This window comes from Podarcis raffonei, chromosome 4 (genome assembly GCF_027172205.1).
Source record: "Podarcis raffonei isolate rPodRaf1 chromosome 4, rPodRaf1.pri, whole genome shotgun sequence".
In the NCBI taxonomy this organism is placed as follows: Eukaryota; Metazoa; Chordata; class Lepidosauria; order Squamata; family Lacertidae; genus Podarcis; species Podarcis raffonei.
Genome location: NC_070605.1, coordinates 10,527,637 through 10,539,924, shown reverse-complemented (window position 1 = coordinate 10,539,924; position 12,288 = coordinate 10,527,637). Strand labels below are relative to the sequence as shown.

At 44.4% G+C, this 12,288-nt stretch overlaps 2 protein-coding genes across 2 annotated transcripts in view; both read left to right on the top strand.

Annotated features, from left to right (window-relative positions):
• Positions 1-2,847, top strand: part of LOC128412478 (retinal guanylyl cyclase 2-like) — a 52,558-nt gene extending 49,711 nt beyond the window's left edge. Inside the window, exons 17-18 of the mRNA XM_053385435.1 lie at positions 577-662; positions 2,450-2,847. Of these exons, the coding sequence (XP_053241410.1) occupies positions 577-662; positions 2,450-2,543 (180 nt within the window). The 3' untranslated portion in view covers positions 2,544-2,847. The remainder of the gene's footprint in view (positions 1-576; positions 663-2,449) is intronic.
• LRRC32 (leucine rich repeat containing 32) overlaps positions 1-12,288 on the top strand; it is a 159,450-nt gene that overhangs the window by 123,155 nt on the left and 24,007 nt on the right. The gene's annotated exons all lie outside the window — the stretch shown is intronic.

Here is a 12,288-nt window from a genome sequence, read left to right as displayed (position 1 = left end):
GGCGGGGAAACCCAGCCAGATGGGCGGGGTATAAATAATAAATTATTAATTTAAAAAATGCATCTAATAGGGAACATAACGTATAATATGGGGAAATGGCTTTGCAAAAACGGGTCTCTTGGGTCAAATTGCACAGAAACGTATTTATGCCAGGGGAAATTTGCACTAAGAGGTTGATGAATTTTCACGTTGACTTAAAAAATTCTGCAAGCGGATGTAGAAATGGGGATCTGAAAGAAAGTGAAATTGATGGACTTGCCCCTTCCTATGCACCACACAAGGTGCCTTCTTCCTCTTCCTCTTCTTCCTCCTCCTCCTCCTTCTGCACTTCTCCAAATCTGGTCTGGAGGTTTGGGGAACCCCCAGGGCAGATCTGCAGATTTTGGGGGTTCCCGGGTGTACAGGGGGACTGGGGGAAATTCTGCCACACATGCAGGTTTTGTTGTGCTTGTGCAATTATTTTGCTGGGCCCAACACATCTGCACTTCCCAGTCGGAAGACTTCTGGTTATTATTTGCAAAATTGCACTGACCTTTCCAGTGAGTTTTTGATGGTCTCCCTTTTCCATGCTTATAGGGCAAAGGGCTAGAAGAAACCTATTGGTTGGTAGGAAAGAAAGGCTTCACCAAACCATTACCACGTCCTCCTGAAGTGAAACCAGGGTGAGTATGTTTGTGGGCTTTAACAACAACAACACACACACACACAAATTCACAGTGGTACCTCGGGTTACAGACACTTCAGGTTACAGACGCTTCAGGTTACAGACTCTGCTAACCCAGAAATAGTACCTCAGGTTAAGAACTTTGCTTCAGGGTGAGAACAGAAATCACGCTGCAGTGGCGCGGTGGCAGCAGGAAGCCCCATTAGCTAAAGTGGTGCTTCAGGTTAAGAACACTTTCAGGTTAACAACGGACCTCCGGGTGGCTCAAAACACAATATTAAAAATACAATAAAACATCAAACATTAAAAACTTCCCTAAACAGGGCTGCCTTCAGATGTCTTCTAAAAGTCAGGTAGTTGTTTATCTCTTTGACATCTGATGGGAGGGTGTTCCACAGGGTGGGCACCACTACCGAGAAGGCCTTCTGCCTGGTTCCCTGTAACCTCACTTCTTGCAATGAAGGAACCACCAGAAGGCCCTTGGAGCTGGACCTCAGTGATCAGGCTGGACGATGGGGATGGAGACGCTCCTTCAGGTCCACTGGGCCAAGGCTGTTTAAGGCTTTGAAGGTCAGCACCAACACTCTGAATTGTGCTCAGAAACGTACTGGGAGCCAGTGTAGGTCTTTCAAGACCGGTGTTATATGGTCTCGGCGGCCGCTCCCAGTCACCAGTCTAGCTGCCGCATTCTCGGATAGTTGTAGTTTCCAGGTCACCTTCAAAGGTAGCCCTGGAATGAGCAAAATATTTATTTTTTATTTATTAACATTTATACATTGTAAACAAACAAACAAACAAAACCCCTCAAAGCGCTTAACAAAAAGAGAAAACTGTGGGCGACACCCTCTCTTCCTGATCAGGGAGCCACCAAAAAGTGTGTGGACACCACATACTTCACTTTTCCAAGGAATGTGGGCAAAAGTCAGATCCCTTAGAATGAATCTGAGCCTTGAGAAGCCCATAGAGCTGCAAGAGGAAGTAGGGAAGAGCGTCGTTCTTCCAACTTCCTCCTTCAGCTCTATGTACCATATTTTTTGCTCCATAAGGCGCACCTAGTTTTCAGAGGAGGAAAGGGGGAAAGCCCCAGGTTTTTTAAGGATCAGCTCACAGTTGTGCAGCTTCTTTTGCAAAGGGGAAAATGCCCGTTTTTTTGAGGATCAGCTCAAAGTTGTTGAGCTTACTTTACAAAGGAAAAGAATCCTGTTTTTATGGGGTTCAACTCACAGTTCTGCAGCTTCCATAGGAAAGGAAAGGGAACCCTTTCTACAGTTTCCAGACAGATAATCTAATCAGCCAGTCACATGCCTCTGGGGAAACAAACAGCCTCCATCTGCAGAACATTCAAAAATGGAGGCCTGGTCAAGGGGCCGGGGCCGGAAAGGGAGCCAGCGATCAACCACACATTCGCTCCATAAGATGCACAGACATTTCCCCTTACTTTTTAGGAGGAAAAAAGTGCATCTTATGGAGTGAAAAACACAGTACTTTCCCAGAGGGTGAAAGCTCATTACTACAGGGTGGTATGTGGCCACCATTGGCCCTGCCATTGGCGCCATGTTGGCAACCCTTGGATGAAACGGCTCATAAACCTTCCAAAATAAAGCATATAGATTCCTGTTATCTCGGGACAGGAAGTTCTGACTGTTGATTGTGCAAGCAGGTTTTTATACTAGGGCGGGTTGCTCTGGGCATGGGGAGCGAATGAGCTTCAGCTCAACCAAGTCCTTATCACCCGCCACCCCGCATCAGAGAGGTGGTCTCCTATTTGCCGCTCATCTTTTGCAGCCAGCCATGGCAGGACACAGTGACTCAAGAAATCAAAGCCGCCTTGAGGGATTCCAAGAGAAAGTCCACTAGCAAGCTCCACAAACAGTCCTGAAGAGACAGAAGACAAATAAGAACTGCGGGGAAATAGCGAACAACCATGCGGTAAATTCTTTTTCTTTTAAAGCTGTGGCTGATCGCCATGATCCGGGCCACCACCTCTGTGCCTGCTTCGATTTTGCTGCTGAGAAAGGTCTGGATGGAACCAGCATGGAAATCTGTGTGCAGGATTCTAGCCCCGCAGCAATATTTAGGTTTCCTGGGCTGGGGAAATGATGCGATTTTAGTTGTGATTCCGGCATTGCAGGAGTTTGAGCTAGATGACCCCAGTGGCATCACATAGGGGTCCGGGGTCCGATCCCACGTCTTGCAAAGTGTTGCGGCAAATCAGTCCGGTCAGAATGCCTGAAACGGCTCCTGCCCGCCCTGTTGCTTCCTCCTCATTTCAGCTTTTCAGTTTTCACCAGCCCATTTAACCCTTGTGTTGCAAATAGTCAGTACAGTGGTACCTCTAGATGCGAATGGGATCCATTCCGGAGCCCCGTTCGCATCTAGAAGCAAATGTAACCCGTGTCTGCGCGTGCGCAGGTCACGTTTCGGCACTTCTGCGCATGCGTGTGACATCATTTTGAGCAACTGCGCATGCGCAAGCGGCGAAACCCGAAAGTAATGCGCTCCGTTACTTCCCAGTTGCCGTGGAGCACAATTCGAACACACTCATCCCGAAGCACATTCAACCCGAGGTATGACTGTAATATCCAAGGCTACACGATGACCAAATACAATTACACAATATCAATATACACTCTTTATATAATATGAAATATGTGAAATCACATAAACACTCTTAATGGATTCTCTTTGTGACCACTGCTCCATAGCAATTGTTGTTATACTTTCCCATTCACCATATAGATGGGTTTATGAAGCCTTTCTGTATCCTTCTGCTGTGCTGAAGAAGAATTCCACGAAACAGTGGGTATATCCAGAATCACTGTTCACAACGTCTGTTTGCGAACTACTTCGGCAGCGTTGGACGCCATAAACAAAGCCTTACAGCCTGCTTCCACCAGATAAGAATCTGATCCATTGCTTCTTTCAGAGACTTGCATGGTCTTCAAAGACTTTCAGAGACTTATAAGACTTGTGTTTATTTGGTTTTATGTTTTCAAGAGAACTCATTAAGAGTGCATATTTTGTCACTTTCACAGTCGTAAGTTTTCTGTTTATGTGATTTCATATATTTCATATTATATAAAGAGTGTACAGTGGTACCTCGGGTTACATACGCTTCAGGTTACATATGCTTCAGGTTACAGACTCCGCTAACCCAGAAATAGTACCTCAGGTTAAGAAGTTTGCTTCAGGATGAGAATAGAAATCGTGCTCTGGCGGCACAGCTGCAGCAGGAGGCCCCATTAGCTAAAGTGGTGCTTCAGGTTAAGAACAGTTTCAGGTTAAGAACGGACCTCCGGAACGAATTAAGTACTTAACCCGAGGTACCACTGTATATTGATATTGTATCATTGTATTTGGTCATCGTGTTACCTTGGATATTATTAGCTTTCCAGCCCATGCTGGTAGGGCAGCGTAAGGAGGGATGCAACAGGCATTACCCCTTGGTTCCCAGCCTCACCCTCTTCATGCCTCTTTGGGTGGGTCCTGGGAGACCAGCAGGGAGGGGCGCTTGTTGTAGCAGGAGAGGGAGACACCCTCGCTTCTTCACCAACCTGACTCCTCTCTCCCTCTTGGCCTCCCTCCATCCACTAGCCTACTTCACCTTCTGCCTCTGATTCTGGACTGCTGTCTGTCACCGACTCCCCCTGCTCACTAAGCCCACCTTCCTTTTTTTTTTTTATAAATTTTTTATTGGTTTTTCAACATATAATATAAAACAATACAAAAAACAAACACTAACAAACAAACATATAAACATGTATAATTTCATAAGTTTTTTCCGTATACCCAATTTCAGCGACTTCCCCATGCCTCCCTTTTCTGCATCTCTATTTCAAATTTTTTCAGCAACCCCTGGTCTAAATTACTTATTAGCTCCTTTCTTAAACCCTTTTTCTTTCTTCTTGTCCAATCATTTATCGCTGCAAATCTGCTTTACTTAAACCATGACATTTTAACACTCCATAATCTTACAAGAGTTTTTAAGATAAAGTTTAAATTTCTTCCAATCTTCCTCCACCGTCTCTTTCCCTTGGTCACGGATTCTGCTCGTCATCTCTGCCAGTCCCATATAGTCAATCACCTTCGTCTGCCACTCTTCCAGTGTGGGTAGTTCTTGTGTCTTCCAATACTTTGCTAATAACACTCTTGCTGCTGTTGTAGCATACATAAAGAACATCCTATCTTTCTTTGACACCAATTGGCCTACCATGCCCAGGAGAAAAGCCTCTGGTTTTTTATGAAATGTACACTTAAGTACCTTCTTAATTTCATTATATATCGTTTCCCAGAAGACTTTAATCCTTGGGCACGTCCACCAAAGGTGATAGAAAGTGCCTTCAGTTTCATTACATTTCCAGCATTTGTTATTGGGCAAATGATAAATTTTTGCAAGCTTGACTGGGGTCATGTACCACCTATAAATCATTTTCATAATATTCTCTCTTATGGCATTACATGCCGTAAATTTTATACCGGTGGTCCATAACTGTTCCCAGTCAGCAAACATAATGTCATGACCAATATCTTGTGCCCATTTAATCATAGCTGATTTAACCATTTCATCCTGTGTATTCCATTTCAGCAGCAAATTGTACATTCTAGACAGATTCTTCGTATTGGGTTCTAACAATTCTGTTTCTAACTTTGACTTTTCCACCTGGAAGCCGATTTTCCTGTCCTGTTTAAAAACTTCATTTATCTGGTAATAGTGAAGCCAATCTCTTACTTTAAACTTCAATTTCTCATAACTCTGTAGTTTCACATTTCCACCTTCTTGTTCTACAATTTCCCAATATTTTGGCCATTTAGATTCCATATTAAGTTTTTTAACTTCCTTAGCCTCCATTGGTGACAGCCACCTAGGGGTTTTATTTTCTAACAGATCCTTATAACGAATCCAAACATTGTATAATGCTTTCCTAACAATATGGTTTTTGAAGCTTTTATGGATTTTTACCTTGTCATACCATATATATGCATGCCAACCAAATCTATTATTGAACCCTTCTAGATCCAAAATGTCTGTGTTCTCAAGAAGTAGCCAGTCTTTCAGCCAGCAAAAAGCTGCTGCTTCATAGTAAAGTTTTAAGTCCGGCAGGGCAAACCCCCCTCTTTCTTTTGCATCAGTTAATATCTTAAATTTTATTCTGGGCTTTTTGCCCTGTCACTAAGCCCACCTTCCGACACCACCTCTTCCTAGTCTGCTCCCTCTTCTCCTTCTGACCACTCGTTCTCATCCCACCACCGGTCTTCTGGCTCTGAGCCTTCTTCCCTTGTTGGCTCCCCAGCTGGTTCCTCCCACCATTCCTCTGCGTCCAACCAGTCCGCAACATCCTTCCGCGTAGAAACAATAACTTGTCATGGGAAGACCACGGGCCCATGTTTAGCACCTCAGTGAGAACGAGATCTCTGTGTTCCGCCTGCAGTCCTTTTAGGAGAGAGAGAGGGAAAAAATTGAACATGCAGCTACCATAGCTCTGCACCATCTTCTCCCAGCCAGGTGGACTGAGCACTGTGAATCTGAAAGCTAAGACCAGGAAGAGAGAAGAGGAAGGGCCAAAATTGTTCAATACATGCCACAGTGCTGTATTTCTGCAATTTGGGGGGTGCAGTGCTGCACTATGGCAGCTGCTGGAAGAGAAATCATCCCTGCCAACCTGTCTGATCCAGACATATCTCTGTGACCGTGATGTCCATAAACGTTCTTTCTAGAAAACCTTAATAATGGGCCATTATTTGTAGAGCACTATCACTTTTAGAGGAAAATACGAGAGATAAAAGAAGCTTTCTAAGGTATTTAACCATGTAGAAGGGCAGGTACTGATCTGTTGATCATACACAGTAGGAAGCTGCCTTGCATTAGGTCAGGGTATTTACCCATCTAATTCAGTCATCATCATCATCATCATCATCATCATCATCATCATTTGTACCCCGCCCATCTGGCTCGGTTTCCCCAGCCACTCTGGGCGTCTTCCAACAAAGATTAAAAATACATTAAAATGTCACACATTAAAAACTTCCCTGAAGTTAGAAGTTCAGATGTCTTCTAAATGTTAGGTAGTTGTTTATCTCTTTGACATCTGATGGGAGGGCGTTCCAGAGGGCAGGTGCCACCACCAAGAAGGCCCTCTGCCTGGTTCCCTGTAGCTTTGCTTCTCACAATGAGGGAATCGCCAGAAGGCCCTTGGCCCTGGACCTCAGCGTCCGGGCAGAACGATGGGAGTGGAGACTCTCCTTCAGTCATGTCTATTTTGACAAGCAATGGCCAGCTGGGATCTTGGGCAGAGTCCCTGCACCCCACCTGCTACCTGATCCTTCTGATGGGAGATACTTGGGATTGGACCTGGGAACGTCTGCAAGCTGAGCCTAAACCCTGAGGCAAATTTCCTTTGGGGAAGACCTATAGCTCAGTGGTGGAACACCTGGCAGATTGCCCCAGGTTCAGTTACTGGTGTCTTAAGGACCCCATCTGAAACCTTGAAGAACAGCAAACAGGAAAGACAGATCAGTGGCCTGGCTTGTGATAAGACAACTTCCTGTGTCCCTGGATTTTTGTGTGTTCACATCCCGCTCTAATAAAATGAATGTGTTAAAATACTTGATGGTTTTTTACGTTCTTTGATACCGTTTGACTGACTGGTTTGCTGTCTTGCAATCAACGTGTGACATCTTTAAAGGATTTTGTGTCCTGCCTCCTATGTTGACCTGTTCTGCATCTGGGAGAAGCTACTGAGAATGAAAAGATTCCCGTTAAGAGCCTAAGGAAAGCCTGCTGGATCAGGCCAGTGCCTCCATCCTGTCCATCTACAACCTAGGACCCTCGTTCCTACGGGGCCACCTCTCTTGGTATGCCCTGAGGAGGACCTTAAGGTCCATAAATGACAACACTTTGAAGTCCCAAGCCTCAAGGAGGTTAGATTGGTCTCAACTAGGGCCAGGGCCTTTTACGCACTGGCCCCGACTTGGTGGAATGCTCTGTCACAAGAGACCAGGGCACTGTGGGACTTGACATCTTTCTGCAGGGCCTGCAAGACGGAGCTGTTCCGCCTGGCCTTCAGCTTGGACTCACTCTGACTCCTTATATGAGATTTGGTATATAAATTTTCCGTTGGCTTTTTTGCTGGCCCATGTAGAACCTATTCACACTTTCAGGTGAATATCTGAGGTTTCCTCCCTTTATGGTCTTGATTTATAGGCTACTACTAAAATGAGGCTGCATTTTAAGCCGTATTTTAAGCCGTACTTTAATTAACTTTTTTTTCTATTTTCTTTTTTTCTATTACGTTTTATTGTGGTTTATATTTGGTGTTAGCTGCCCTGAGCCCGGCCCTGGCCGGGGACGGCGCGGTATAAATAAAATATTATTGTTGTTGTTGTTGTTATTATTATCTCTGAATTTGGGTGGGTCTCCAGCCATTTTTGGACTACAACTCCCATCATCCTTAGCAGTGGCCAGGGACGATGGGAATTGTAGTCCAAAGTTTGGGAAACACCCATCTACCTGAACATAGCAAAAGAAGGCACATCTCTTTCCACTAGGGGGCAGGCATGAAGCACTTATTAAAATCCACATTAAATCTGTGTGTGTCTGTGCGCCAGAGCACATGTAGACAAGGCTCACATTTGTGACTTCCGAACGGGTGGAAACGGCCCAGCTGCCAAATCTTTTCCTTTTTAGATCCTCCCCTCCGCCCCCCTCCAACTTTTCTCATCCCCCATCACATCCCTCGCTAACTTTGCCTGCTGAGTAATGCAGGCTGAACCCTTTTAAAAAAACCCTATTTAGAAATTCTTTACATTTCTCGGGGATGAGAAACGTCTTCCCAAGCTGTAAAACATCTGGAAGGCAAACGCCATACGGACAGCGAAGTCTGGGAGACTGGGCTGCTCTCGGCCGAATTGTAATCCGCTGGGGACCAGGCCATCAGCTCGTTCGCAGTTGGCATATATATATCTCATTGAGTCAAGGCATATGCAGACATCCAGTTATGTACGCTGCCAACCAATCTCTGCTTCTTTCTCAGCTACATCCGAGTTCGATTTCAGCTCATTTATTCAGCCATCAATTGGTCATTTATTGGCTCGCTTTCAGCCAGACTCGTTTTACTGTAATGGACGCTTGATTTGAAGAAGGGGGAAAAACCCTGGCTGATCAATTTGTATTCATTAATTCTTCATATTAAGACCATCAGCAGATTAAAAAAACGAAACCTCCAGAGCTGATTGATTGTATCAGTTTGAATCCATCCATCTGCATGAAATACCGTATTTTTTGCTCTATAAGACTCACTTTTTCCCTCCTAAAAAGTAAGGGGAAATGTGTGTGCATCTTATGGAGTGAATTCAGGCTGCGCAACTATCACAGAAGCCAGAACAGCAAGAGGGATTGCTGCTTTCGCTGCGCAGCGATCCCTCTTGCTGTTCTGGCTTCTGAGATTCAGAATATTTTTTTCCTTGTTTTCCTCCTCCAAAAACTAGGTGCGTCTTGTGGTCTGGTGCGTCTTATAGAGCGAAAAATACGGTAATTCATAAGAGAAGACCCCCTTGCTTGGTGTTTGATGATACTCACATCACAATTTAGGAGACACGCATTGCCTCTTCTAAAAAGAAGGTTACTGTATGCAGGGTGTTTTTTTGGGAGGGGGGTTGTGTGTGTGCCAAACGTATTGCAAATAATTAAAATGGCTGGTTTAAAAAAATATAAATACAGTGGTACCTCTGGTTGCGAATGGGATCCTTTCCGGAGGCCCGTTCGCAACATGAAAAGAGCGCAACCTTGCAGCGGTGTGTCTGCGCACGCATGGGTCATGATTTGCCGCTTCTGCACATGCGTGTGATGTCATTTTGGACATCTGCGCATGCGCGAGCAGCAAAACCCGGAAGTAACCCTTTCCGGTACTTCTGAGTCACCGGGGACCAAACGTGAAAGAACGTAACATGAAGCGGACGTAACCAGAGGTACGACTGTAATAATAATCTCCTAGCTGATTCGGTAGGGAGACTTTCCTCAATCGAAATATTTCATTATATTGGAGGATGCGATCCTATGCCCACTGGCCAAGGAAGAAGCCCCACTGACCTAAGTGGGATAATTCCTGAGATGAAATGTTTAAAGTTGCTGCACAAATGCTATAACCCTGATTGTCGCTTACATTTCATTCCTCTGATCTGCACAGGAAGCTATTTAACAGCTACTAGTGTATTGCTTGTTAATTTATAGGATTTGGTTTCCAGAAATCCTCTGCACACCTTCCAGTATGTCAATATCCTTCTTAAATTGTGGTGCCCAGAAGTGGACACAGCGTTGCAGGTGAAGTCTCACCAAGGCAGAACAGAGGGGTAACTATTACTTCCTCTGAATAATAAACTGGATTTAAATAGAACATTGGGTCCCGAAGTAAACATAGATTTTCCCAGTAAACAAAGGACCTGGATCTTTACACATAAGCAGATAAATAAATGGAGGAACCATTGTTAGATACCGGGAATTGTACATCCGAACTTTCACACTCACCACAAGACTGTGGTGCAAAGATTTCTTGCTGGGACTGCAGAAGGAAACATCTGGGTTAAGAACACAGGGAGAATTGCAGGGTGCATGGCTTTTAAAAGGGATTTGGACAGGAAGGTGTGATGGTCTGAAGTGTGCCAGGAATCTGGTTTGGAGTCTGTCCACAGCAGAGTTCACTGAGGAGGACAGAAGAACAGAAGCTGAAGGTTCAGGCAGAGGATATTGTCCAGGCAGAGCTCAGAGGTCAGGACTCTTAAGACAGAGCGAAGACTTAGAAGACCAAAGCTGCAAGCCCTGCAAACAATCAAAATAAAAAATGATAATGCAAAGCAAGGACCCCATTGGTTGGAAAACTCCACAAACTGCAGAGTTGCTTCATGCATTGAAATGAATCGGGGGTGTTCACGAAAAAGAATTTGTGTCTTGGGTTAGGACTTGTTTCGCATCTGAAGCTTACTTAGGCCAGCTACTCTGTGTGTGGGGGGTCAGCCTAGCCTTCCTCACAGGGTCGTTGTGACAATAAGCTCCTCTTCCTCCCTGTTTACATTGATCTCCTTTGGGGGGAAATATGGGATATAAATGGAATAGTGAATAAGAAGAAAATGACTGGGCTTACCAAAAAAACAGTCGGCATAACAGAATACCAGCACAAAAGGCATTCAAAAACAATGCCCAAAGGATCAGCTCGCTTGCTTTATTTATTTATTTATTTATTTATTTAACATATAAAACACATACATATACAGTGGTACCTCAGGTTACATACGCTTCAGGTTACATACGCTTCAGGTTACAGACTCCGCTAACCCAGTAAGAGTACCTCGGGTTAAGAACTTTGCTTCAGGATGAGAACAGAAATCGTGCTCCGGCAGCACGGCAGCAGCAGGAGGCCCCATTAGCTAAAGTGGTGCTTCAGGTTAAGAACAGTTTCAGGTTAAGAACGGACCTCCGGAATGAATTAAGTACTTAATGGATAGAATATTCACATTTGTGTCCGGGTTTTTACTTCTTGAAATATGGCAGCCATAGCATATCCCAGTAGCTATTTGGCAGCCAGTGATGTTCCTCCAGCATAGGCGTGATATTTGCCCATCCAAGTACTCCATTCAGCAACTTGGCTGCAGCATCCGGACCAACCCCAGGTTGCTGTTGCTTTTGACTGTACTTAACCATCCAGGGGTCCTTTACCTTTACCTGCTTCTGAGTACCAGTTGCTGGAGACCACTGCCCTAGAAATATGCTAGGAAAATCGAAAGCTGCCATACAGAGTTGGACCCTTGGTCCACCCAGCTAAGCTCTTCAGGGAATGGTTGGATTTTGAGTCCTGCAACATGAGGAGCAGTGATATAATTCAAGATGGAAGGCACCTTGCTGTTGGCTTAAAGTCAAACCCTTAGCGACCTCTAGGATAATCCAGGAACAGGGGTTGACGCTGGTACAAAAATGGTATTATACACCAGTAAGGTTATATCATATTACAAAATCTGGAAGTAAGAATTGCTGGAGGAAATGTGGAGTGATGGGAACGTACAGTCATATGTGGTGGGATTGTCCATTAGTTAATGAATTTTGGAAACAGATTGGTATAGAAATATTGGCCATTGTGGGAAGGAATGTAGAAATAACTAAATTAATGGTTCTTATTACCCTGAGTAGTACTACATTAAAAATAAAAGAGGAATACAAATGGGTAAAATTGATGGTAATTGCAGCAGACAGGTTATAGCGAGTAATTGGAAAAATGCAGAAGAGCTAAGGGTGAACCAATGGAGGAAAAAACTGAATAATATTATAATTTTAGAATACCTAACTGTGAAGCTACATAGAATGAAAGGGTTTAAGGTCAGTGAGAAAGAGGATTGGTTTGAGAAGATACTGAAATTATTTGAGTAGGTTTGAACAATTTGGGGCAATTAAAATGTTAAAAGTTAAATAAACCTTGTGGAAGGAGGAGTATTAAGGTATACAGTGGTACCTCGGGTTACATACGCTTCAGGTTACATACGCTTCAGGTTACAGACTCCGCTAACCCAGAAAGAGTGCTTCAGGTTAAGAACTTTGCTTCAGGATGAGAACAGAAATCGTGCTCCGGTGGCACGGCAGCAGC